The sequence below is a fragment of the Vombatus ursinus genome, unplaced genomic scaffold (genome assembly GCF_900497805.2).
Source record: "Vombatus ursinus unplaced genomic scaffold, bare-nosed wombat genome assembly UNPS02009205.1, whole genome shotgun sequence".
Classification (NCBI taxonomy): Eukaryota; Metazoa; Chordata; class Mammalia; order Diprotodontia; family Vombatidae; genus Vombatus; species Vombatus ursinus.
Genome location: NW_020948983.1, coordinates 52,112,354 through 52,140,287, shown reverse-complemented (window position 1 = coordinate 52,140,287; position 27,934 = coordinate 52,112,354). Strand labels below are relative to the sequence as shown.

The following is a 27,934-nucleotide window of genomic DNA, read 5'->3' as shown; positions in this document are numbered from 1 at the left end:
CATTTGAGGCCCTAGAGGGCCACATTTGAGGCCCTAGAGGGCCACATGTGGCCTTGAGTTCGCAAGTTCCCCACCCCTAGACACGTTTAGGTGATTTTGGCATAAAAAAAAGAAAAAGCAACCAAAAGTGTTAGTATTAATTGATGGATTAGTTAATGCAGAAATTTTGGAAACTTGGTTTCTTTATCTGAAGAACATGATCTATGGACAAAATCACAGGGAAATTAAAACCCATTTTATAGTATCTACCATGAACGTTTCCAAAATAAGTCAAGTACCAGTGAAGAATTTACATAATTAATTCAATACAGTTTAAAGATTTAATAAGCATTTAAAATAAAAGAAATATTAGCACTTGGAGAATGACTCTCTTAGGCAAGTAGTAAGGGAAAGGCTTTTGCTTTGCAAAGACTATCTGCAACAATTATTTTCCCTAAATTTCAAGAATCAGGACAGATGTACTACCTTAAAATACACTAAAATGAGGTAAGCTTAAATGATTTAAAAAAAAAAAAAGCTCTAGAAGTCAGAATTAGCCTGTTTGGATCAGTCTTTATTTGTACCAAAGACCTCTAAGAGCTCTGGTTCTTTAGAAGGAACGCACTGTCAAAGAAGGGTGCTAGCAGGGAAGGGTCATTTGTTGCAATGCCTACGAGTAAGAGGCACAGGGCATAGCTGCTTCTGTTGGACCTCAATTGGCACGGTAGGTCCCGAAATGATTTAATTTCTTGAGTGCACACTAGGATGAGGCTAAGTGACATTTTCTATAGCTTCATGTAGTGTTGGAAGCAACCATCCGACGTACCTGACAGCATGATGGGAGAGATTCTTGGGAGCATAACCAATTCAAATACTTCTCCTTCTCTAAGCAGATCCAGATGGGCAATGTGCTCACGCATGCATACACACACAGATACACATCCACACTCAAAAGAATCGCATGAGGCCAGAGTACCTTGTGTCCCAGCTGGGCTGCTTCTCCTCGAGCTGCTGTAGCAATGGGGTCGATAAGGTGCCCAATTTCCTGGACCACTGATGTCAACTGCTCCTGCAAAGCCTGATAAGGAAAGGCATCGTCAAGTTCTCCTACGATTTACTCACTGGACTGCCCTGGTTCATAAAAGACAGGTGCGCATAGCGATGAAGGCCCACAACTGGATCAACTGGATGATCACAACGGTGCTGGCTCTTTAAAACTACTCACTCGGAGTCATCTCTGCAGCAAGGGTTCACACTCCTTGTGGCCAGCAGCCTCCCTAAGCACTCTGTACAAGGTCACAGGTGGGTCTCCATCTCTGTTTGACAGCCCCAAGTTGCCTCCTGTTTGTTTCCAGCCACAGCTGGCAAGGTATAACAAGTAATACCCTCATTTTCATTTTAATATCATTAGATTATTCAGGAAAATCACTGAAACTACTGAACTAGCCACAAAAGGACCCAGTAAATACAGCCAAAAGGTATCAAAAACAAAAACAGAGAGTTTCTTCTTGGCACTGAAGTTATTGCTCAGCTATCTTGGAACTAATTTGCTAAATTATCAAAGATAATTTAGAGACAGAGACAGAGAGAGAGAGAGAACACAACTATGAGAGTTGGGATTCATTTCCAAAATACTATGCTGGAGACTGTGCCCAGTTATGTGCCAATTATGGATTGTTGGGGCAGGCCCAATAAATTCTCTTAGATGAGGAGGCTGTAACCACTAAGAAACACCCAAAAGTAATTCTTCTGGGTTTAAAAAAAAATCTCAGTCTCAAAGATTTGAACTGGATTCTGGAAGAATTCCAAAGTTAGAACAAGATTTTGGTATCTTTTCTTGTAACCCCAGAGAACCCATAAAGCAAAGTCTAAATTGTTGATGATTATCTAAGAAGTATGAGATTACTAGGCAGGAATTTTCATTTAAAAAAATACATGTCTTAGAAATCTGAAACACTGAGCATTCACTGCTTGCCTCTATGCACACATGTGCACAATGCCAGATGATTCAAGGCAAAAATACATGGTGACAATGTACTGCTCATCAGAAAGGAGCCTGGCCTCTGTGGTTGGCAAATTTGCCAGAACTTTGTTGTATATGAGTCTTGTGCTTAGGAGATCTGTGCTCATTGAAAGTAATGAGAAAAACAGCCTATGGAATAACCACAAAAACATCCTGGGAAAGGAAAAAATGGCTTCCAGGAGGTTTCTGCTAATTGCTTGTCATCACAATGACAAGTACATCCACAGTCTGACTCTAGCCAAGAACAGCAAAACATTCCAGATACACTGAGCTGCTACAGATGGGTCATGAAATGGAGTGGGACACAACAGTGGAGGGCATGCACTTGGAGAGATGTTTTTTCTGCCCAAAAAAGCCTCCAAACCCCAACTTTTTAAAGCCTTTCATGACTTTGATTTAGAAAGCTAATGAGGCATTTCAAATACCATAAAGAAACCTCTTAGGGGGCTGGCAGTCCTCACCTGGGAAATGAGGACCAGGTACTCTCTCTCTTTAGTTTTTGTATCCCAAGCACCTGACACAGCGCCTGGCACAAGCTTGTCGACTGACTGATTTAGGTTGGAATGAGAACCAGAGTAAGCTGAAAAGCCAGGCTCTGGTTGGTACCGTCCTATGGAGGCCTTTCCTGATCCCTACAGCCCCTGGTGCCCTTTCTCCTAAGCAACCTTTTGTATTAACTACCCTGTAAATACTAACTTTAAGTTTATCTTCTCTATTTTTATGTGGACTTCTTGTTTTCCCCATTAGAATACAAGCTCTTTGAGAGTAAAGCTTGTTTCATTTGCTGTACTTGTGCCTAGCACAGTGTCCGGCATACAATAGGCACTTAATACTTGGCTGATTGATTGATCTATTGAGTGACACAATATGAGGGCTTGAGATGAATGGGAAGACTAATTTTGCCAGGACAAGGATCCAAGACCAGGACGTCCATATTACGTTAGGAAGCCAAAACACAGGCAATAACCATTTGTTTGCCTCAGCATGATGCTCCAAAGCTTCCATTCTTTCAACTGCAACTTCTTGCATTCCTAGTCCTCACCTCCAGTGCCAGCAGGCTAATTTGGCAGACTGCCTATACCTCATTCAACTTCCCTTGTCATACCATGGGCTCATATACAATCTCTTCCTCCCATGGCTTCTTGAAGTGACTGGGTCCATTACAAATTTATGCCAGCTAATCTCAACTGATCCCTCACTACAGCAAGGCAATACTTCTATTTCTCTGTATTTGATTCTGTGTAACACTCATCACAGCAGCTATTACCAACTTTTTCTTCTTTTAAGCTAATCAGACCACTCTTGACCTCTTCTCCTCCACCCTCTCCCTGAATTCTCTCTGAAGAGTACCTCACTACTTACTTTACTGAGAGAGGTCATTCTTGAGAATTCCCTCTTACCCCTTCCTCCTCATCTCATATCCTTCTGACACCTTCCCCCACAATCTCCTCCTTCACCCCAGTCTCTGATGATGAATTCACCCTCTGCTTGCCAGTCCTTCTACATGGACCCTTGATCCCATCTCCTCCCATCTCCTCCAGCATGATGATTATCTAAGAAGTATTAGATTACTAAGCAGGAATTTTCAATTAAAAAAATACATGTCTTAGAAATCTGAAACACTGAGCATTCACTGCTTGCCTCCATGCACACATGTGCACAATGCCAGATGATTCAAGGCAAAAATACATGGTGACAATGTACTGCTCATCAGAAAGAAGCCTGGCCTCTGTGATTGGCAAATTTGCCAGAACTTTGTTGTATATGAGCCTTGTGCCATTACTACCACTTTCTAATCTTCAGTCTCTCCCTTTCTACTGATTCCTTCCTCATTATTGATAAACGTGCTCAAATTTCTTAAAAAACAAACATACCCTCACTAGATCCTAACAGGCCCACCAGCTATCTCTTTCTCCCTTCCCAGGTAAACCCCTCGACAAATCTGTCTCCAATTGATGCCTCTGCTTCTCCTATCACTTCATTCTAAAACCTTTTTAATCTGGCTTCTGATTTTTATCACTCATCTGAACCTGTTTTCTGAAGTGATCAATGATCACCTACTTAAAAAAGTGCCACGGTGGGTCCAAAGGACTCTACTCTCTCTTCATTCTCCTCCTATATGTCTGACCACTTGTCCTCATTCTATTTTGCTGGCTCTTCATCTATGTCGAGCACAGTTACTGTAGGTGTCCCCTCAAAGCTCTGTTCTGGGCCCTTTCCTCCTGTTTCTTTATTCTCTATTACTTAATAATCCCATTCATTCTCATGGGTTCAATTAGCATCTCTATGCAGAGATTATGCAGAGGATTTTCTAGTCTAGTCTCTCTCCTACATCATTAACTCTTGGCTGAACATTTTGAATCATAATACCTCAAACTCAGCATACACTAAACTGAATTGGTTCTTCATCCCCCAAACTTCCCCCACTGTCTGTGTGTGTGTGTGTGTGTGTGTGTGTGTGTGCGTGTGCGTGTGCACGTGTATCTCATTCTCTCCATTCATAAAACCATTACTTTAGTTCAGGCCCTCATCACATCTCCCCTGAACTATTACAATAGCTTTCTAACTGGTCACACTGTCTCTTCTCCCCTCTCTAATCCAGCCTCCACTCAACTCTCAAAGTAATTTTCCTAACGTGGAGCTCTAACCATGTCACCCTCCTGCTCAGTAAACTCCAGAAGCGTCTTATCCATATCCTAGTTATCCTTGCAGCATAAAACAGAAAATCTTTTGGCTTTTAAAGGTCTTCATAACCTGGCCCCTTCCTACCTCTCCACTCTTTTTACATTCTACTCCTCTCCACATACTTTGTGATCCAGTCATACCAGCCTTCCTGCCATTTCTGTATACGATATTCCCTCTTCTGTCTATGCCGTGCACTAGCTTCCATGCCTGGAAGCGTCTCTCTCTCAACCTTCAAATTTTAGAATGCCTGGCTTTCTAGCTAGCACTTATATAATTCTTGAAGGTTTGCAAAGCACTTTACATAGATTAACTCATTTAATCCTCATAATAGCTCCATGAGGTAAGTAATATTATTAGCCTCATTTTACAGATGAGGAAATGGAGACACAGAAAGATTAAATGAATTGCCTAGTGTCACACAGCTTGTTAGTAGTGTCTGAAGTAATATTTGAACTCAGGTCTTCCTGATTCCAAGGCCCAAAATCTATCTACTGCAATACCTAGCTATCTTTAAAAATCAGTTCAAGCACTATCTTCTGTAGCAGGCCTTTCCTGGTCCCTCTAACTGCTAATGCCATTCTCTCATTCTACATTCATTTACCTCTATATTTATCCTATATGTTTGCTTTTCCATTAGAATGGAAGCTCCTTGAGGGCAGGGACTTTTCTTGGTTTTTCTTTGTATTCCTAGTCTGTATAGGCAATAGTAAGTACTTAATGAATAAGAAATCCTTAGTACTTAATAAGTATGTAATGAATAATTACTTAATAAGTACTTAGTACTTAATAAGTACTTATTTAGTACTTACTAAGTAAGTATTTACTTAGTAAGTACTTAATAAATGCTTATTGATTGATTTATGTTGGTTCCCAAGTCTTTTCCTGAGGTTCATAACCCTGTCAATCCACTAGCAACTTCATGAGTCAAGAATATATTGATATAAATACAGTCTTTCATTTTTTTCTGTTCTTCCACAAGTTGCAGTGACAGATAAGGACTCAGAGAGCAGAGTTAGGGAGTTGAGGTGACCCTGTTCCACAGGATAGAAACAATAAAGTGGGTGGCACCAGTTTTTAGGCTATCAAAGGACTACCTGAATGATGGAGAAGGAACGTACTACTCTTTCCACTAGTTTCTGGAAAGGTCTTCTTACGCACAGGTTGTGGACGAAGAGTCCTCTATGCTCAAAGGCTCTTTCCAAATGGCAGAAACCCAGCAGGCACAGCTAACACACTGGGTGAGAAAGTCAAGATGCAAAAATAGCCTGCTAAAGAGGCTAACAGATTGGGAGGAATCTAATAAGACAAAATTTAATAGTTATAAATGTAGTACATTTCATACTGGGGTTCTAAAAGTCACTTTTTCAAGTATTAAGATGGAGGAGTGTTTATATAGCAGTTTGTCTGAAAAAGACCAAAGGTTTTAGTGGATGACAAATTCGTATGACTCTTAAGTGGGAGATGGCAGCATAACATAACAATAACTGAAAACTCTAACAAAAACTTGGGCTGGCATAGGAAGGACAGCTTTCAGGAACAGGTAAGCGTTAGTCGAGCCGTCTTATTTCCTGAGTCAGTCAATGCTTTTATTATTGTGTTTAGTTCCGGGTGCCCACTAAGGAAGGACACTGACAATCATGAGTTTCTAGGGGATGATAATCACAAAGTTGAGGGCCTTGAGTCTATGTCAGCTGAAGGAATGGATTCCTTCTCACTTAATGTCTTTGAACAAAGTCTGGACGACCACTAATTGGGAATGGTATAGTAGGGATGCCTTCTCAGACAGGAGTAGGACTGGATGGCCGCAGAGGTCGCTTTCAAATCTGGAAGTCCGCTTCTCTGCCTCATACCTGGTTCTGACTACCAAGTTCAACCCTCTCTTATTTTTAATTTTCTTCCAAAAAGGAAACATTTCCAAATGTAAACATTTCCAAACAAATCCCCTCATAAATTACATTCCCAGAACTCATAATCAAGCCAATCAGTTGATTAACTAGTAATCTTAACTCTCAGTAGTTGCCAAGAGTCCCTAAAATGCTAGAAAACCCTTCCATGTTGTCCAACAGTGGGCGATTATCATTGAGATAATAACGGTGTAGTTCAGTAGCCAGGCTGCCTGCTGGGCTGAACTGCATAAAAATCAACGTGCCTTGGTTCACCGAGAATTGTGGGTGTAAACAATTTATACTGGGATCAGGAAAAAATTATTAATAAAAAATACTTGTTAAGTGCTGAATACCTACCAGGCATTATGGTCTGTGCTGGGGATACAATGACAGTACCTGTCCTCAAGGAGCTTACATTCTACTGAAAGCCCCGTACACACTTGGCAAAAAAGTGTGAGCGGTTCCACTGACTCTAAGTGGTACCTAATCCAGGTCCTTTAAAGCATGCCTGGCACAAGTCTGTCCTTAAGCAAATCCCTGGGGCAGAAGGATGGACAATCCTTGCCTGAGACAGATGAAGCAGGATCCAAGCTGCAAAAAAAGCAAGTGTGATAAGAAACCTAGCCAACTTGGTACCAGAGTATTTGTGAAACAATGATATTCAAGGGACTGAGAGAAGAAGGAAGATGGTTAGCCTGAGTAGAGATTCAAGGCCAGGGAACTGCAACAGATCTGAAAAGACAAAGAGTGTCAGGGTCTTGACCACTAGTCTTGACTCATGGATTGCTTTTTGTCTATTGCATCCTTCACCCCCTACTGGCCCTAATGTACCAGAATGATTGTTGGCTAGAAATGTCATGTCACAATGGGCTTCACCACAGAGGGTGGACATAACTCAACTAATGCACCACCATCTATAGACAGAGTCCTAGTGCAACAGTCTCATCTGGGAAAATTAAGTGGCAGGTAGAGATGAATCAAAGGAAACAAAGGTAGACATTAAGGGCACTTAGAAGGAAAAAACAACAATGGAAAGAAAAGGAATTGATCCTCTCCTAAGAAATGGAAAAAAAAATTCTACCTCCGAGTTTTAGGAAAAAGCAGCTCAACAATTTACAAGACTGATAGTGTAAGTGGATAAGGGCTTCCTGGTAACAGTAATAGATGAAAGGCTGTATAGCTAATAATCTTATGGTAAAAATGTTTAGCTCAGTTAGGTCTGCCTACATTTGAGTTTAATGCAAAACCAGATAATTTGATCAATGCATTTTTTCCCCCAGTTAATGCACATAGATACATTCAAAATTTATGTCCCAAGGTCTGCTCTGATGATCTTCTAAATTGAATTTAGAAAGCCTGGACTAATAACACACTCCATCTTTTTTTCAATTTCTAGTGTCTATTGTTTTCCATTTTCACAATCTGTACCTACCACTGGTAGGAGCCATCTTCTCAACCTACTCAGAGAGAAATCCTGGTCACATGTTAATTTCAATTTTCAACAAGCAGTATACCTACTTTCCTTCCTTCCTTCCATCCATGATCCATTGATTATTCCTTGCTCAATAGCTACCCTAGCCACTCCACTCCAGGATTAAGTACCTTAAATTTACCACAGGAAGAGACTGAAGCAAAAAATATTTTTTGTCTTCACAGTCACATAATTTAAAAGGGAAAAGGAACTTCAAAGATAATCTAGTCTAATCTGTCCCTGAACAGGAATCTCTTCTACGACATCCTTAATGAGTGGTCATAGAATGCCTACTTACAGACCTCCAGTAATATGGAACCCACTGCCTCTTAGTTCACTGAACTTTAAGATAGCTCTAACTTGTTAGGGAAGTTTTTCCATATATGGAGCTCATATCTGTTCATTGACAACTTTTACACACTGCTCCAAAATCTTCCCTGTGGGGCCACAAAGAACAAATCTAACCCCCTCTTCCATACTTGAAGAAAGCTACCATCACATGTCCTTATCCCTTTTCATTATTAAATAAAGAGATAAAACGAGATAATATTTGTAAAGCATTTTGCAAACCTCAAAGTGCTATAAAATGCTAGCTATTATTATTATCAATAGTATTATTATTATTACTATTCCCAGATACCCACATGTTTTCTAATTCTTTTAATAGCCAATATATATGAGCCTTGAACACTGTTGCTACTAGACTATGTTATACATATATTATATATAACATTATTATAGGTATATACATATACCAATCATATACATAAGATTTCAACAAGTATATTCCCTTCAGTTATTGAAGTACAAACCCTCTTTATCTCAGGAGACAGTTTTGATGAGTTGCGGCTGGAAAATGTTATCACTCACTGGCTAGCCTTCTCGAGATGAATTTCTCTATACATAGCAAGATTGTTTCTTAGGCAAAAAGCATACAGTCTACTGCTGGGTGGCACAATGGATGGATCATTAGAATTGGAGTCAGGAAAATCTGAGTTCAAATTCTGCCTCAGACACTTTCCAGCAAGCTAGCTATGTGATCCTGGGCAAATCACTGGGAATAATAACAGCACCTACCCCACAGGGTAGTGGTGATCCTCACAGGTAAGGACAAATGAGATTATTTAAAGTACATGTAAAGCACTTTGTAGACCTTAAAGCACTACATATATGTTAGCTGCTACGGCTGCTGCTACTAGTACTACTGCTACTAGTAGTACTAGTACTACTGTTACTTGTATTACCAGCACTACTGCTACTAGTACTACTACAAACTTCTCCAGAGATTGCACAGAGCTAATACAGTTTTGAGACTCAAGGGCACAGCCACACAATGAAGAGGATTTAGGATCTCAACACTAGATCTCTCTACAACATTCTAGTCTGTAGGGGATAAACGGAGTAATTTCTATTTGAACAGCAATCATTACCTCTACTGAGATGTCATCCCTTGTGGCTAAGTTCTGGCTGACAGCAGCCAGAGAGGCCTGCTCAATATCTCGGATACACCTATTGATGCCATCAATGGAATAGTCACACTCTCTCTGGCCTGGAGCCTTATCCCTGAAACAAAGAGAACCTTTTTATTAGGAGAAAAGATGAGTCCAGTTTGCTTTGGGACATCACATTAAGGATTAGTGCTTTGGGAGTCTCTGATCACATGTCCTCTTTCATTATGCTATTCAATAAGCAACAGATTCCTCACCATCTTTCTCTAATACCTTCTTGTAAATTCGAGTTATGTATTATCCCTGGAGTAAGGCTCTTGGGACACCCTGCCTCACCAAGATGAAGGAAACTGTAGGAAACTGTCCTCAACTTGGGAGGAAATCGATACCAGAAGAACACACTCTATTTCAGGAAGTTAATAAAACCCTCTTTAACCTTAATTGCCCAAATATTCCATGAATGGCCAAATACTGGGGATACAGGCTAAGACTTCACATAGGTTTAAGTATAACACCATTATAAACGTTAGCCTCAAATCCGACCTCAGACACTTACTGGCTGTATTGCCCTGGGCAAGTCTCTTAATCTCTCTGTGCCTTAGGTGTAACCTTATCTGTAAAATGGGGATGATAATAGGACTTACCTCATAGGGCTGTTTCGAGAATTGAAATAATATATGGAAAGCACTTTGTGAACCCTAAGGCATTATATGTTAGCTATTATTATTATTATTTTTGTGAAAGGTGAGTTCTATTTCTAGTGCAAATGAGCTATGTTATACACTACTGAGGGAACCCCAAGTTGTATTAAGGATAAGAATAATACCTAATGGATTTTTCTTTGCATGGGCTTCTAAATTTCATAATGCTGATTAAGAATATTAAGCAGGAAAGTGCTAGCCAATTCTATGACCTTCTCAAGTAAATAAGAAACAAAGTGTAACTGTGTAAGAGGAGAGATTCATTTAGTCCCTCTGTATAGAATTAAATCTAAACTGTTTAAAAATATAATATTCTAAGCAAGGAATGTTAAAAGTCCTAATAAGGAGATGGCAGAGACAGAGACAGCCACAGTTTTAGCAGGACTCCAAATATTCACATGATTTTACCAGAGAATTAGATTAAACCCTAAACTTCTGTTTCAGGGCAGAACAACAAATACTGGTTATCCTTGCCTGAGTATCTAGGTGACACAGGTGATAGACAATATTGGCACCCAGATAAAATGATATCACAGTCAAATCCTAGTTTAAATAACAGGCCAGATGCATTTGGTGTTGTGGAAAGGGCACTGGACTTGGAGCTGGGAGGATGTGATTCCAGTTCCAGCTCAGCCACTAATTAACTGCATGACCTATAGCCAATCAGTTGATCTCAATCTTTCCACCTATAAAAAAAACAGGGATGATAATGCCAGCAATACCTATAACACAGGACTGTTTCAAAGGATTGTTTCAAAAGGTAATGGACCTAAAGTAATCTGAAACTGTAAATCACTATATAAATAAAAGGCATGATTATTATACTACTGGAAAACGAAGGGGAGCCGTGGTGAAAATCCATTCGGGAGACACTTACCTGATGGAAGTGATGAGGCTCTTGATGGAATCTGATACAGTATGAGAATGTCCAGCAAGGACAGACCAGGTGGGTGGGTCTTTAGGATTGATGGCCAAAGAGCGAGCAGTCCTGATCAGGAAAGATGAACTCTCCAACATGGTCTTGGCTGAGACTAGGATAGGTTCCTGTGCCCGAGATCCCTGGGAAAAATAAAGCAGTGGGGTTGTTGTTAGTTTAGGAATGATGCAGTATAAGCTAGGGACAGAAAAAAATTCCTTGAAAGTGACATATATTAAATAGATGCATCTACATAGCCTTTCAGAATTTGGAAGAAAAATCAGTATGTTAGATGGAGTAATATTGGTGAGGACAAGGTATCTGTACTGACAGGAAGCTCTCTTACGTCTGATGGTGGATCAGGTCCTAAAAAGATCTGGGGGTGTTGAGTGGGAGTCACTAATCAAGAAAGAAGACTTTTGCAGGGTATCAGTATAGCAATCCATGCTATAATCTTCTTACTGATATATAGACAGAGATAACAGCACCCAATGGATATATAAAACTAGTATGCATGTTATTAAAAATGGCTCACAGAGCATCACAGGACTATAACCTTTAACATATGCTGCATGTTGAGTAATATATGTGCAATCAATATAATTAATTATTCATATGATTATCTGGGGCAGCTAGGTTGCACAGTGGATTCAGGAATGGCTTGGATTCAGAAAGATCTGAGTTCAAATTTGACCTCAGGCACTTAACTAGCTTTGTGACTCCAGGCAAGTCACTTAACCCTGGTTTGCCTTAGTTTCCTCTATGTAAAATGAGCTGGAGAAGGAAGTTGAGCCTTGAACACTTCAAGGCTCAGCATCTCTGACAAGAAAACCCCCAATGGGGTCACAAAGAGTCGGACACGATTAAAATGACTGAACAATAACAACACATGATTATCTGGTTTGCAGGTTATCTAACCCGTGGGATTTTTCTCTCCCCTACTGTTTACTGACATCTAAAAGGGGAAAGGAAGAATTTGAATACAAATGTGATAATTTTACTATTTGTCAGCAGCAGTTGTAAATGTGAGAAACCTCAAAACTACTATATGAAAATGAGAGTTTTGAATTATCTTTGTATTTCAATGGTTTGTACTATCCCAGAAGTACAAGAAATTGAGAGATGGTTATGGTTACATATTACTTGTAGGTTCCAACATGACTATTCCATTTTCCTTTTCTTTCCCACTGTCCTACCCCTCTTCTCCTCTTTGGAGAGTAACATCAGAAAGTTTGTACCCTTTCAAGTTGGGATACTGAGAAGCATAGTGTTGCATGAAGGTCACGGAACTGGGAGACAGGAGCAGCAGGATTCTGTAGCCCAAGACTTAGGTCATGCATCCCAGGAAAGAGAAATAGAAAATAATCCAGAATCATGTTTACAGATAAAAGTTTCATGAGATTATAAAATGAAGATTTCCATTCTGTAGCAAAGGTCTTTGGGATCTCACTAGCCATCCAGATTCTACTGTAGTAGGTGATGTATTCTAGTGATGTTTTTTTGCTTTTCTCACATAAAAAGTTAAAATACTGAATATCACTTCCCTGACTACTGATACTGAAATTCACCCCTGAGCAGGACAAACCAGTCTTTCTTGCAAAGAGTCTGATAGCTTATCTGGGACCATGGGAGAATTAATGTGCATAGCTTTCGTTTTCCTGGGGGAGGAAAGACTACTGACTTACAAGGGTGGTATGGAAAGAACTATAATATGGTCATGTTGTTTTATCTCTAATTGTTTGTAGTTCTTATCATCTACCTTAAGAAGTCTCCAATAAGAAGACTTGTATGAACTGATGCAAAATCAAAAAAGGAGAACCAGGAAACAATGTACTCAACGACTTTTTTTCTTAGAAAGGGCTATTTTTCATTACCCAGGACAAAGGGTGCCACAGGAGAAGTATATGAACATTAAAGCCCCAGAGGGTAGAAGGTTTGTTTGAGAAAAGCCTGTTGGTAGATGACAAAAAAAAAAATAAAAATTTGTACAGGTTATATTCTTCTTTCTCTTTTGGAGTCCCTTGGAGTAAACAAGGACTGTAGCATGGCAGATAGGGTATGATAAAACAAGGGCATCTATTACATAAAGGTCTGAGATGTGCTGGGGAACCCAGAGTCTTTGGGAAAAAAAAAAAGCAAGTAAACACAACAAACTCACAGCTTGTTTCTCTGTATTTGAAACAAACAAACACCAACCTCAGATCTAAAATACTCCCAACAACTTCCCCATTTTGCATACTGAAAATTCAGCGTCAAACAGTCATTGTTATAACTTCTTAATTTTTCACTCAGGCTAGAATACTATCTCCTTGATGATAACAATAATAAAATTATACTTTGCACATATTTAAGCACTTTCAGCTATTAACTTCTCACATACATTCAACACCACAAATAACTAAACCCAAACCTATTTTTTCTTGCCTCCTGGAAACCCCCAAAGAAGGAAAAAGGAGACACGTCCTACCTCAGAGCTGATCTGGGCTGGAATGCTGACGAACTCAGGGTTGGAAGCAAATGCTGTCAGATTTTCAACCGCTTCAATCAAGGGCACAGTTGCAATTCGACACTTAGTGCGATTGTCTTCAGAGAAATCTCCATCCAGAGCCTGGTGTGAAGAGAAAATACAGAAGAATTTTCTGTATAATGATATCCAGTGCCTGTCCCTGGGGGCACTAAAACCATTCTGTTTCAAAAGAATGTGATCTGATTTGTTCAGGATTTTTAAAACATTTGGGAAATAAGAGCAAAGAGCTACTGGATACAGGACAATTTTAAGAAACAAAGTAGAATATGCATCTCATGTAACAACTGACCTCCTGAATCATATGGACTACCGTTCCACAAAGGGGAGAATGATACATTCTTGAAATAATGCTCTTCTCCTGGTTTATTTGGAGTATCTCCAAAAACCAGAGCCAAGCACCTTTAAAACTGAATGGAATCCTTTGGAGACTCAAGTATCACAAGCCAACACTAATTCTCTATCCAAAGAAACCTACGGATATAAATATGCCTGTGATTTAAAGGCAGAAGGTTTCCATTCCAAGGAAGCATCTTCTCAACTGGCTTTATACTAAAGTGCCTAAAGATTAAATTAATAAGCAGTACAGAAGCATGTAACCCAATATCCTGGCCCTTTCAGGCATTCTTGACTCCTGTTCCCCAAATCAGCTACTCTGATCAGATGGTATTGCCAAAGCTTGTAGAACAGTCAAGTCTCATGCACTTTCTTATCTCTTGGACTCAGAATTCTTTCATCCTAATCCGTCTGTTAATCTATCCTAATAGGTTAGGAACCTCTAAAAGTTCATAAGATACACTTAGAGCTAGAAGGGACTTCAGAGGCCATCTAGTACAAACCCTCAGTTTACAGTTGAGGAGATTGAGGCATCGAGAGGTTAAGTGCCTTGTTCCCAAGGTCACATGAGTAGTGACTGAGAGATGATGTGAATATCTCCAACCCCTCTGACTGTACAGGAAGTACATTCTCTCCTTTACCACACTGCCTCTCATCTCATAGAACAAGGTTCTTAACCTAAAGAATGTGGATCAATTTTAGGGGGTCCATGAACTTGCATGGGAAAACAATGACATCTTTATTTCAATGTAATTTATTTCTTTTTTTAATCCTATGCATTTTATTTTATGCAATTAATAACATTATTCTGAGAAGGGGCCTATATGCTTAACCAGACCTCAGAGGGGTTTATGACACAAAGACATATATCCAATTATACCCTAGGGCAATTTTGGTAGACATGGATTCGTTGTTGAAAGAACTCACTGATTCTTAGAAACTGAGATATGGAAATCATCTGGTTCACCTTTTTCATTTTAATAGAGAAGAAATGGAGGCCCAGGGAACCAGAGTCACTTGCCCTGTTACAAAGGTACCTGCTAACAGAGTACATTCTAGAACCCAGCTTCCTAGGCTACCAGTCATTCTCTTTTTCTGCTCTGCCACACTCACTCAGAGACAACTGTAACGAGGTTCAGAAATAAGAAAAGACCACAGTCAAACAATTTTTTTTCTTTTGCAAAATCCACTTTAAATGGGGAAAGCAAGAAAGAAGAGAATATACTTACAGCCATGCCACGTACTATCAAAGAGGGAGCAGAATCATTTGTATTGAGTGCACAGTGACGATGTTTAATCTCAAGGGAATGAACTAAGTATTGCTTTACGGGGCAAGGCCATGCTCTGGCTTCTTGGAAAAACAAAAGCCACTCTTGCACAATTTTTAGTTGGCATCCAACCAGTGCAACTGCCCAAGTTAAAATAACATTCCATTCCACACATTTAATTTGAAACTAGAGTAACAAGCTGAATGAAGGAAGAAAGAGAAGATAGCTACACAATTTTCTTTGGAGGAGAGTGGGTGTGACTGGTGATGTGTCTCTTATATTTCATTTTCCAATACAAGAAACCCTCAAGACTCAAAGCTCCAGGGTAGTCAATAGATAAAAGGCTTGGTTTCAGATATTCACAACCTTGACAACCTATCGCAGATTCAGTAACCTTCTGTTCCTTGCTGTTTCTACTTTCCTACTCTTCCTCCCCATCCTACCAACTCCTGATTTTCTAACATAAACTGGACATGACCTCATTAAAAAAAGTTTTTTTAATGACTAAAGAACTATTTTCTTTCTCCCACTGCCCCTAAGCCGCCGGAAATAACAAGAGCAACAACAATAAAACTCTTGTAACAAAATAGCCACAGCCAAGTAAAACAAATTCTCCCGTTGGCCCTATCTATCTAAAAAATGTCTCATTCTGTACCCCGAGTCCATCACCTCTTCTCTCAGAAAACCAGTAGCATGTTTCATACTGGTCCCCTGGAATCACAGTTGATTATCCCTTTTTTGATCATAGTTTTTACAGCTTTCAAAGTTGTTTGTCTTTACAAACCACTTTACAAAGTGGTTTGTTGCTACTGTAATGTATAAATATTGTTCTCCTGATTTTACTATGCATTAGCCCATACAAATCTCAGGTTTCACTGAAATCATTTCTTTTATCATTTCGTATGTTATAATAGTATTCCATTACATTCACAGAACTATCTCTTATGGCATAAGAATATTCCAATACTGTCACAAAACATCCCCCCCTCCCAAAACAAAACAAAACAAAAATACCAAAACATTTTTTTCCAGCCATTACCCAACTGATGGAAACCTCCTTTGTTTCCATTTTTTGATACTACAAAAAGAGGTGCTATAACTACTTGTTGTACAAATGCATATTTTTTCTCTTTCTTTAATCTCTTTGGGGTACAGGCCTAGTAGTAGACATACCCTCGTTATTAAAAGGATAATCACCAAGTCTTAAAGATGGATGCCACTTGCTATTCACTGCTATACAACCCTGGGCAAAATAATCTTTGGGCCTTAGTTTTTTTATTTGAAAATCAGAGAATCAAGGAGTTGGATCAGATAACCTCAAAGGACCCTTCCAGTTTTATATCTACAATCTATAGTACAAGATTAGATCGAATTGAGACTTTGTCACTGATGTAATCAGAATAAGAGTAATAAGAAAGTGAAAGCTTTGGAAAGAATATATACATATATACACGAATATATATAATAAGTATATGTCTGCACACAGAGTGCTTCAAGTGAATGAAATCAGAAAATTTTAAAAAGTCTCTCCTTCTCAAGAAAGCTTTATAAGTCTATACTTAGTTGAAAGTTCTAGTGCTGCATGACCATCTGTTATTAGAACACTCTACCTGTTTACCCCAAAGGAATCTCAAAATCAACATGTACAAAAAAGACCATCACCAAACTTCCTAGTTTGTGTTGAAGGAAATACCGTCTTTCCAATCACCAGGGTTTGTAACTCTGAAGGCATCCTTGATGCTTTGCTTTTACTCACTCCTCTAATTATTTGCCCAATCTTGCTGAGTCTAACATCACTTCCCTTCTCTCTACTCACATAATCACTTGCAAGCTTGTCTTTTAGGACATCACCAGTCTCATTTACTGAAGTGAGTTGCTATGAGAAAAGTGACATCCCTAGAAGAATCTGAAAGGAACTGTAAGAGAGAGGTTTTGCATACAGATTACTCAGTGTTTAAAACCAAGGAAAGATGCAAAGAAGAGCCACTGGAAGCTAAAGAGAATAAAAGTCCTCTTCATTTTCCCTTAACTTAGTACAGCAATATTTTAAATTTTACAGAATGTATACATTTTATTTCATTTTTTTCCAGATTAGTTGATTTTACATCAGCAAATGTCATCTATGGACACCAACAAAACACAAAGAAACAACTAAAGAAGGGACATTTGGCCAGATTTGATTTGGAAGATCCTACCTATGGAACTGGTGTAATAGTATTCCATTACATTCATAGGACATATCTCTTATGGCATAAGAATATTCCCATACTGTCACAAAATATTTATAGGAAAGGGGATTACAGATGTAACTCATGACCTAGAGGCAATGCATTTCTCTGTTAAAAAAACTTGCCTCTTTCCTTCTTCTACATGTTTCCACTTATCCTAATCTTTGTTCCATCAGGAAAAAACAACAATACTATTTCTGTCATATTACGTATGTCAGAAAAGATTTCACCTGCCCTTCTCTGTACTTTTCACTTCCTCCATTTTATATCTATTCTTATGGTCTCTAGAAAGAGGAAACAAATTGGCTTTCAAGAAAACCCTGGGATAACTTTTTTTTTCCCCATGGAATGCGGCTTGAGGCCTTTACTGTCTCTGAGCTCCCCCATCGTCAATAATCGGGAAATCTGCATACATTTGCTACCCTGGGTGACGTATTTTCTGCAAAGATATAGATCGTAGACACACTTTTTTTTTTAAATAGAACTGAACTTTTCAAATACATTTAAGTAGAATTCTATGTAGTTTTTAGTAAATATATACATATATACATGCATATGTATGTGTATGTGTATATCTATATATACATATACTATATATATACATATATACATATATACATATATCTATATATCTACATATATATTGATTTCTCTACAATCTCCACCCTTCCCATTATAAGTAGACAGAATTTCAGGCTGTTAATTCAGCAAAACTGGCCCACATGGATATGAAATTAATGAATACCCTAGCTGGAAATAAAACAACTTTTCATGGGTGGAAGTATTAACATTGAGAGCAAAACATAAATCTGGCATTCAGAGACTGAGCTATATTGTATGTGTGGCATATATTGTATGTATGTGGGGTAGAGGGGAGGAAAAAGCTTCAGAAGACGGTTCAGTGACCTACCTTGATGGTTTTCACCAGGTTGGCAGTGCTGTTGGCGACCTCCTTTGCTGATTGAACAAAATGCCTCTTGGCCACTGGGTTGGCTGTCTTAGACGAAGCGATGCGACAGGCATTACACAAGGCAGAAGTGTGCTTGGCGACAATTGTAGCAGCTGACAAAACCTATAAAAGAGAGAACCTGAGTGCTGCAGGGAATCTGGTTCATAAGCTTTGCTTTGAAAATCTAGATTCCAAATGAATCAGCTCACAGATACCAAAGTTGATTTCAGGTCTACTGACATTGGGTTCTATTGTCTCACAGGGTGATGGGGTTCCATGGGTTCCATAGCCTCCTGCCAGCAGGAAGGGTAGGAATATGATAAGAAGGGAAGGAAGAGAGGAAAGAAGGAAAGAAAAGGGAAATAGAAAAAAAAATGACCCGAAGGAGACAAAGAGGGAGAAAAGAGGTAGAGGTGCCAAGGATTTTGACATGCTGTAGTATGGGGCTATCAATACTGACTTAGGCATCACTGAGAAACATACATGACTTTTTTCTTTTCCACTGGAATGGGGCTTGAGGTCTTTACCATTTCTGAGCTTCCCTAACATCAACTGCTGAGAAACCTGCATACAATTGTTACCCTCTGCTGCATATATTCAGTATGTACCCCTCCCCACTCCTTAAACAAAACACATGGAACTAGTTCCACATATCAATCATTCATTCAGGGTCATAACTAGAGTGATATAAAAAATGGAATCAATCAAACTGGGCTTCTAATTATAAATGCAGAGCTGAAAGTAGACATTTCTGCAACTCGGGTAAGTAGCAAAAAATATACCTGGGGTAAACAGGGTGAAACATGGCAAATACTGCTGAGGAACCTGTATGGGACATGGGGGTGGGGGAGGGGAGTTAAGGAAGGATTCCAGGTAGGCAAATGGACCAAGGGAGTGAAGGAAAATGGCTAGCTTCCTACTTTAACTAATTATTTTTACTAACCAGGAGCCAAGCTCAGCTGTTTCTATGCTGCTGAAAGATTCAAAATACTGACAGCACCCACTAGATTTCAGCACTCTGAAACAAATTCCAGCTGCATCACCCTAGTTATAGCTCTATACAGATGCAATGAGGTTAAAGTTAAAATAAAAGGCAGCAATAAAAGAGCAAAAGAAGAGGAAGAGATATTTACAGAAAGGCAACATGTAGCTTAAGAGGTACTGATGGAAGGTAGAAGACACAAAATGTTGCTAAACTGGCATTACCAGCAAACTTGATTGTTTTTAAGTTAGATGTTGCTGTTGAGTCATTTCAGTTGTGTCTGACTCTTTGTGACCCACTTTGGGGTTTTCTTGGCAAAGATACTAGAGTGGTTTGTGATTTTCTTCTCCAGTTCATTTTATAGATGAGGAAACTGAGGCAAACAGGGTTGTGACTCACCCAGGGTCATACAACTAGGAAGTGTGTGGAGCCTGAACTCAGGTCTTCCTGACTCCAGGCCTGACACTCTATTCACTGAGCTACCTAGCTGCCCCCAGTGCTGCCTAAGTATCATAAAGAAACACAGGACACAATACTCCACCCTTCCCCCGACCCCCTCACTGCTGATTTTATTTTATCTAGGCAATAACAAAGGTTTTCTATTTTCTAACATATCATTCTTTAATTTTCAATCTATAACAAGTTTCAAGGACTCCCAGATTCATCTAGAACACTGCACTGTTTGAATCTGGGATGTGCAACATCTTCACCCCACCTTCACAATTCCTTTTACCTAGCTAGGATATAGTACGGTAGGAAGTTGGATGCCTCGGTAAAGCATTTTTCACATTGCTCAAAAGGGTTACCTGTGATGGACTACTGCCTGGGTCCACCAGATTCTGACAAGCCATCTGGATCGCCTGATTAGCCCTAGCAAATTGGATGTGATCTACAAGACCCTGGTGGCCGGCCTGACTGTTGGGATCAGAGATGCCAACGAGGTAAGCAGCCTAGAACAAAGGAAGGAAACAAGTGTTTATTAAGTGCCTGCTATGTGCCAGGAACTATGCTAAGCAATCTACTAATATGATCTGATTTGATCCTCACAACAATCCTTGGGAGGTAGGTGCTACTATTATTACTCATTTTATAGCTGAGGAAACTGAGGCAGGCAGTGGTTAAGTGACTTGCCCAGGGTCACACAGCTAGTAAGTATCTGAGGCAGGATTTGAACTTAGGTGTTTCTGATTCAGGACCAGCTCTCTGCACTAATGCGGCTACCTGGCAGCTTACTGCAACAAACACAGTTTCAGCGGTATTTTTTGCATAAGACCCATGCTCAGCCTTCCAAAGGCTGAGGTTCTAACCTTCCCTATCTATACTAGAGGAAGTTGACAAGTTCTACAGCCTCAGTGTCCTCAGTTGTTAAATAGGGATTGTGTTATCTACCTCATGAGGCTACCAAGAGATAAAAATGGTGACAATATTGCCAAAAATGATAACAATATCCAAGCTATAAAATATTCAGCCCTAGCTGCTGACATGTTTGGTGAAAATCGGATATAATGAAAATGACTGAGAAATGCTGATTCAGGTACAGTACAGCATATACGAAATCACTGAAACATTTTCTGGAGAGGAAAAAAAAAGCATTTAATCCATAATGAGGTATGACTGTTTCAAGAATATTCCTGATAATTGAGTGAAAATATTCCAATTCGTACAACCCAGAAATATGCATGGCACTGACTGTCGTATACTCAGATAATTAGAAGATTTCTTTTATCCACTTCAACTTTCCAAATTCAAGACTGATGCAAATCCTCTCTGGGGAGGACTCATGGCAACAGTGGAATTTTTTAGGGTCAGTTAAGGCAACCAAACAGTTATTTAAAAAATTCACAAGATGTCCACAGTAGAAGGAGCAGGGGTGACATCTAATATATTACTGCTGAGTGTCCCAATCTTTTCTCACTTGAACTCTGCTTTTGAACACCAATTAGACCTTGTGATCCTAAGACCTGAAACAATTCAAACAAGTTGTACCTGTTTTTATAAGAACAAAGACATATAACAGTAATTGCAATAGTTCAAAAACCACTTTAATATATAATATTAAACCACTTTAATATATAATATTAAATATTATATTTATATAATAAATATAATACAAAAATATATTATAATAAATATAATATTAAAATATATATTTATATGTTTATATATTTGTTATTTAAATATATGTTTATTTATATATAAACACAGAAAATATAAATATAAAAAATATATTATAATAAATATATCTAAAATATAATATAAAAATATAAAAATAATATAAGTAATATATAATAATATAAACATATTAAACCATTGGGGGAATATATATAGTTCTGTATTCCCTACTCTCAGGCCATCTCCTGTCTCCTCCACAGGCTTACCATCCACTCTAGAGACAATAAGCCGAAAGAAATGTGCAATCTAGGGTCTCCCTGCACTGACTGATAATTGCTCTTCTGGACTGCTATTTCAGGAAAGTCTCAGCCAATACATTCCCACTCTCAAGGACATCTTTCATTTCCTCCATAGCCTCAATTGCTTTGCAGGCTCCCATGTCTCCTCTAGAAGCAGAATCAAATCACCTCTGCCACTGTTCCTGGATGAGGTGTGTCAACCCACTTCCTAGGACCCCACTCACCCTTCCAGTAACATTCCAGATTAAAGTGCCCTTTCTTTGGCCACCACTCCCCATGTGTTTTCTTCATGTTAGAATGCAAGTTCTTTGACAGCAAAGACGGTTTTTGCTTTTTTCATTTCTCAAGTCCAGCAACTTAGCATAATACTTGGTACACAGTAAATAATAAATACTTTATTTATTCATTCATTCTTTTATCCATCTTGGCCAAGAGCTTCTCTTATCCTCTTCGTTACCATCTTCCGTACCAGCTCAGACAAGAAACAAAAAAAATGTGAAAGATACTACACTTTTGTTGAGCTTCCAACTCTGGGATCTTACAACTAGTAGGAAGCTATAGTTTCAACTCTTTTGTCTGGAAGAGGGACCAGTTCTAGAGCAGAGGTTCTTAACTTGGTGTCCACAAATTTGTTTTTAAAATATCTTAATAACTATATTTCAGTATAACCGGTTTGCTTTATAATCCTATATATTTTATTTCATACATTTAAAAACATTCCAAGAATGGGTCCATAGGCTTCACCAGACTGATTTTTGTGTCTGCGACACAAAATATCTTAAGAACTCCCGCCTCCAGCTTCTTTCTTTCTCTTTTTCTTAGTACACTTTTTGATTTTACATCTCCAATATCTATCACAGTGCCTAGCACATTAAATGCTTTGTTCATTCATTCATTTATTCATCTTAGCTAAGAACTTCTCCTGTCTTCTTGTACCTCATCTTCTCAACTTAGAAACAAAAAATGTGGAAGGTACCCACCCACCCTCCTTTCTTTCTTTCCTTTCTTCCAAAATACAGGGCCTACTCATGAATTTGGCCCTGTGCTCATCAGCATAGGAGCTAACCTAGTTCCCTTCCTCACTCCTGGAAGATCACCAATTAATGCTAAGCTTAGTGTACACACCCGATTACCTTGGCCCACTGCAGTTTGGAACTCCTGAGCTCAAAAGATTCTCCTGCTTCAACCTTAGCCTCCCTAGTAGTTAAAATTATAAGCAAGCACCACACACCTGGCAAAAACCCTTCTAGTGCCACTTTCTCTGGATTGGATTGAATCGTATCCTATCATCTTACTATTAAAAAACCTGTCAATCCTTGCCTTGTGACTGAATGAGGGGTCAGGCTCACATCCTTTTTTTTCCCCCCTGGATAACCTTCAAGATTCTTTTGCAGATCCATGGAAAATGTAATTTGAATCTCAAGTGGAGGCTGAGAATCAATGTCTTACTATACAGTTGGCCAAAAAGGATTTACCTGGGCTGCAGCCTCTGTGAGGCCACAGAGGGCTTTAGATGCAATTCCCACGCATTCTCCAAACAGAGGAAGGTCACCCGTCTTGGCATTTTGAGATATGCCTGCCATCGACTCACCCAGAACCTGAAACAAAGAAAGCGCTGTTCTAGTAACAGTGTGTGCAACAGCCTAATGCTGGCTTAAAATTTTAATCTTCAAGGAAATTTAATTCTATCTTCTTTCTAGTCTTCTCCCTTATTGATAACAATAAAGGGCAGGCAAATTATACCAATTTAGTTTTAAATAGAAAAATGATAAAATTGGGAACATGAAACTTTCATGTCCAAAGTATCTTTTATTCTAATGGAAGAGGGCATATTCATATAAGAGTATCAAAAGTACATATCACTTGGGTGTCTCTTTCTAAGCTGAGAATTCCTAGAGCTGCACATTTCTAGAGTTAAATGTAAGAGCTAATTATGAAGATAAAACCGTTTAATAAATGTTCATTTCAACAGAATACATGCTTCCTGAAATCAGGACCTATCTAATTGTTGTCTTTGTACCACCTAAGAGTAGCACAATCTTGGCACATGGTAGGTACTTAATAAATGTTTGTTGACTGACTGAATCCAATTCAACATCCATTTAGGAAGTGTCTACTATGTGCCAAGAGGTAGGCAGGTGGCTCAGTGGATAGGGTGCTGAACCTGGAGTAATTAAGACCTGAGTTCAAATCCTGCCTCAGACACTTACGAGCCATGTGTCCCTGGGCAAGCCACTTACTCTCTGTTTGCCTTAATCCATTGGAGAAGGAAATGGCAAACTATACCAGTATCTTTACCAAGAAAGCCCAGGGACAGCATTGGTATGCTGTGGTCCACAGGGTCATGAAGAGTCAGACATGACTGAATGTACCAAGAAATTTACTTGGTAGTATCAATGTGCAAGGAAGTATTAAAATCAAAATTTATTTATTACTAGAATAATTTAAAAAAGAAAACAGTAACTATTCTAGATTTTATATTTATATTTACCTTATGTTGGATGATAATTTATTATAAATTTTATATATATACTCAAGAGTACTTAAAAGGGCTCATAGGTGTGGCTAATTCTTCAAGAAAGACTACTAGGTAGGTGTGTGTATTACAATTAAACTTTCTCCACAGGTAGTGAAATGAAGAATGAACATAATTAATTTGCATTTCCTTAGTAAGATGGTGGCACCACCAAATCTATATGCCATTTTAGTGATAAAGATCCTTTAGACAATAATTCCTCTTGCAGTGAGAATAGGTATATGATACTTTCCTAATGATTAAAGGAAAACAACTTTATTTCCTGGATATGCAAAGCAGATTATAAATAGAAAAGCAAAGTCTTAATTATAATTAGAAGGGAATGAAGAAATAGGGCATTTCAGAAATGAACTTCAATGTAGCTGGAAAAACATTCTCTGGGCACAAGAGTCCAAATATCTAAATATATGTACTCTCATATATATTTCTCTCTCTTTCCCTCCCTCCATTTCTTTCTCTCCATGTGCGTGTGTGTGTGTATTAGAGAAAAAGAGCTATAAGTGACCTACAAGACCATTGCATTCATAAATACATTCATATAAACACGTGTATATATACATAAAGATATGTGCACACACGTGTCTGTGTACACATAAAGTCACGGAAGAAGTGATCATATGAATATGTTACTAAGACGCTCCCAGCCTTTGGTGTGTTTATCTGTATGCATGTGTACATACATGTATACACCTATCCCTATCACACGTGAATTACATGTGAACTTACATGGTTCCTTAATTTACACACAAGAACGCTGATCTAGCTACTACAACAAAAGCAATCTTACCTTGGAATTTTCCATTACACTCTCAATGCAGTCAAAATAGGAGAGATCACTAACGGGTTCATTGGGATTATCCAACATTCCCTTAACAGTCTGCAGAAAGAGAACAAAAACCTTGAAGTGTGCCATACGGAATGAAAGTGACTCAACATACTACTGTGAACAAATAATAAATTTTTTTTCCTATACGGAGAGCTCCAGTCACTAGTGTTCATTTCACTTTTAAGTAGGTAAACTTTGAATTCTTGAAGCATGCATATTAAATTATTTGAGACCACTTTTGTTAATCAGATATAGTACTAATTAGACAAGTGCTAATTAAGCTAGAGGTTGATTACTTTTATTGCCAATACTTAATAAAGTAGGGGAGACATGAGGGGATGTGGCAATGCAAGATTTTCCTAGTCAATCCTTTAGAGATGAAAGTACAGTTTAATTTCAAGGACTCAATTCATTGACTTATTCTGTATTTATAACAGATGGGATCTTTCAGCATTTGAACTCTGAAACTTTTTTCCCTTACTGTCTTCATGGGTAGGCAAAGCATGATGAGAAAGGACAATTCATCTGTGACTAGTCTGAGAGAAAGATAATTTAGGTTGGTTGATTAATTTGGTTTTGTTTTTCTTTTTAAAGCCATAAAAAAGTTATTGACTCTTAAACCTCCTGGACTCCATCTGGGAAGATGTTACTTCTCTCTTTCTCTACACGGACACCATGAACTAACCATCACTCTTTTGGTTATCTGTTATCTAAGTCCTGGGTAAGCTGTATTCAAATGCTATCAAGGAGAAAAGTCTAACCTAGACTCCTATCTACTGAGCTAGTGGGGCATATAATAGGGATATATATATAGATATATATATCTATATATAGATATATAGATATATATATGTGTGTATGTCAGAAGCCAATTTTTTCTTCTTAGGATGTCCTGATGATGAGGTCTTAAGAAACATCAGATGGGAATAGGAGAACGTTTATCTGATATAATAGAAGGGACCTCAGAGGTCATCTAGGCCACTTTACAGATGAAGATACTGAAGAGGTCAAGGGACTTGACCAAAGTCACAAATGGCATGCTCTTTCCACTACAACCCAAAGGCATCCATATTCAGTTTAAGGTACAGGAATAAGGGGCAGGGTAAAAAGAATGGTGACATTTAAAGGCAGATGACCCCATTTCTGAAGAGAGAGTGGAAAGAACAATTGTTCTGGAGTATGAGTTAAAAAACTGCCTCTGATGCTATATTGCCTAAATGACCTTGGACAAATTTCTTAAAATATCCAGAGTCTCACTTTCCTCATTTATAAAAATGAGAGGGGTTGGACTAGATGACCTTTGAGGTCCCCTCTTGATCTGTGATCCAATCAATTTAAAAGACAGGTTCCCCCCAAATAACTGAAAACTTAATCAGGCAGTGGATATTATTGATGAAAATAACTCATTCAACCACCTTGCATTCTGAGTAGTTTACAAAAGCATCAGCCCCGAAATAATAAACTCTTTCTGCCTTACTCTGAGTACCAGAGCCTATCTGCTATTATTAACAAGATCACAGAGTATCTCCATTATCTCCATGTACATACAGACAATTCCCTCTGCTTCAGCTACCTGCGGATCAATTATGAAGGTAAAAGCATACCAAATCTCAACCCAGAAGGGTACCTGGTGAGCAGAATCTCCCCAATGTGATTTTTCCAATCAAAAAAAAAATTCTCTCTCTAAAAATAAATTATCAATAGATATTGAACGCTTTGTGGAGCAAAACTCATTCCCCCTTGTTTTCTTCCAATTAATCACTGTTTCTGTTGTTTATAACCACAATCTATTTCACATAGCTTCCACTATTTTGGGCTCAGCTAACCAACCATGTAAATTCCTGCATCATTAGTTTCACTTTTTTTGAAGAATTCACCTTAAAGCAAAATTCATTTAAATAGGATTTATTTTAAATGGACTATTCAGAATCCTATTTTTTTTCTTTTTAAATACTAACTGCCATTATTCTAATTTTGCTTTCCATCCTCCCTAATGAAAGCATCTTCAGATAGAATTCAAGTATGAAATACATTATCAAATAAAATTTATATCTATTTTTTCCTATGTAAAGGGGAGACAAACAAACCTGAACACTTTTTGCCCAAGCCAACTGGCAGATTCAATCAAGATTTCTGTCCCTGCTTAATCACCAGACCACTTAAAAACACAGGGTAGAAGAAAAAACAGCTAAGCTGATGTAACGCTAAGTCACCAAGTAAAGACAAACAGCTGACCCTATGTTTAAGGTGATGAAGTCAATTCTACTTTTCACAAACAGTACAAAAATCATATAAAAGTTCAGGGCCCTGGAGGCTGTGTTGCCCTGGCAAAAACGGGTGTTAAGGTTACTCACAGTTCTTAAACTCAGCTCAAGCTTCTCTCCTTTGTAGTGGGCAGTGAGTGAAGTGACCTGAGCTCAGGGTACAAAAGAGAGTGCCCCACAATTTATCATGAAGTCCTATCGTCTAAAAATAGCAGAAGAATTTGATTTCTGGTATTACATTTTGGAAAAGGCCTAAGGCCTCCACTGGTTTTGTTGAGAAATATGTAGATTTAAATTCAAGGCTCATGGAGAGGGGTCTGAGCAATTTTTATTGAGTAACTGTACATCCTGAGTTCTAGGCTACTACTCCAAGGCCAGGAATAAAAAGCCAATTATAGAGACTACATCACGGGCAAGTGGGAAGTCAGAATTATTTCTGGTTGATTGTGCAATTTCCTCCAGGTGCTTGGGTAATCCCAAGACGTCAGAACTACATGGACC

General features: G+C 38.6%; 1 protein-coding gene across 1 annotated transcript in view; it reads right to left on the bottom strand.

Moving 5' to 3' along the window:
- The window catches only part of TLN2 (talin 2), a 579,984-nt gene that overhangs the window by 125,534 nt on the left and 426,516 nt on the right, over window positions 1-27,934 (bottom strand). Inside the window, exons 34-41 of the mRNA XM_027851789.1 lie at window positions 25,131-25,220; window positions 23,283-23,405; window positions 20,203-20,346; window positions 18,376-18,537; window positions 13,577-13,717; window positions 11,071-11,252; window positions 9,475-9,607; window positions 956-1,057 (exon numbers count right to left, since the gene is read on the bottom strand). Coding sequence (XP_027707590.1) covers window positions 956-1,057; window positions 9,475-9,607; window positions 11,071-11,252; window positions 13,577-13,717; window positions 18,376-18,537; window positions 20,203-20,346; window positions 23,283-23,405; window positions 25,131-25,220 — 1,077 coding nt within the window. The remainder of the gene's footprint in view (window positions 1-955; window positions 1,058-9,474; window positions 9,608-11,070; window positions 11,253-13,576; window positions 13,718-18,375; window positions 18,538-20,202; window positions 20,347-23,282; window positions 23,406-25,130; window positions 25,221-27,934) is intronic.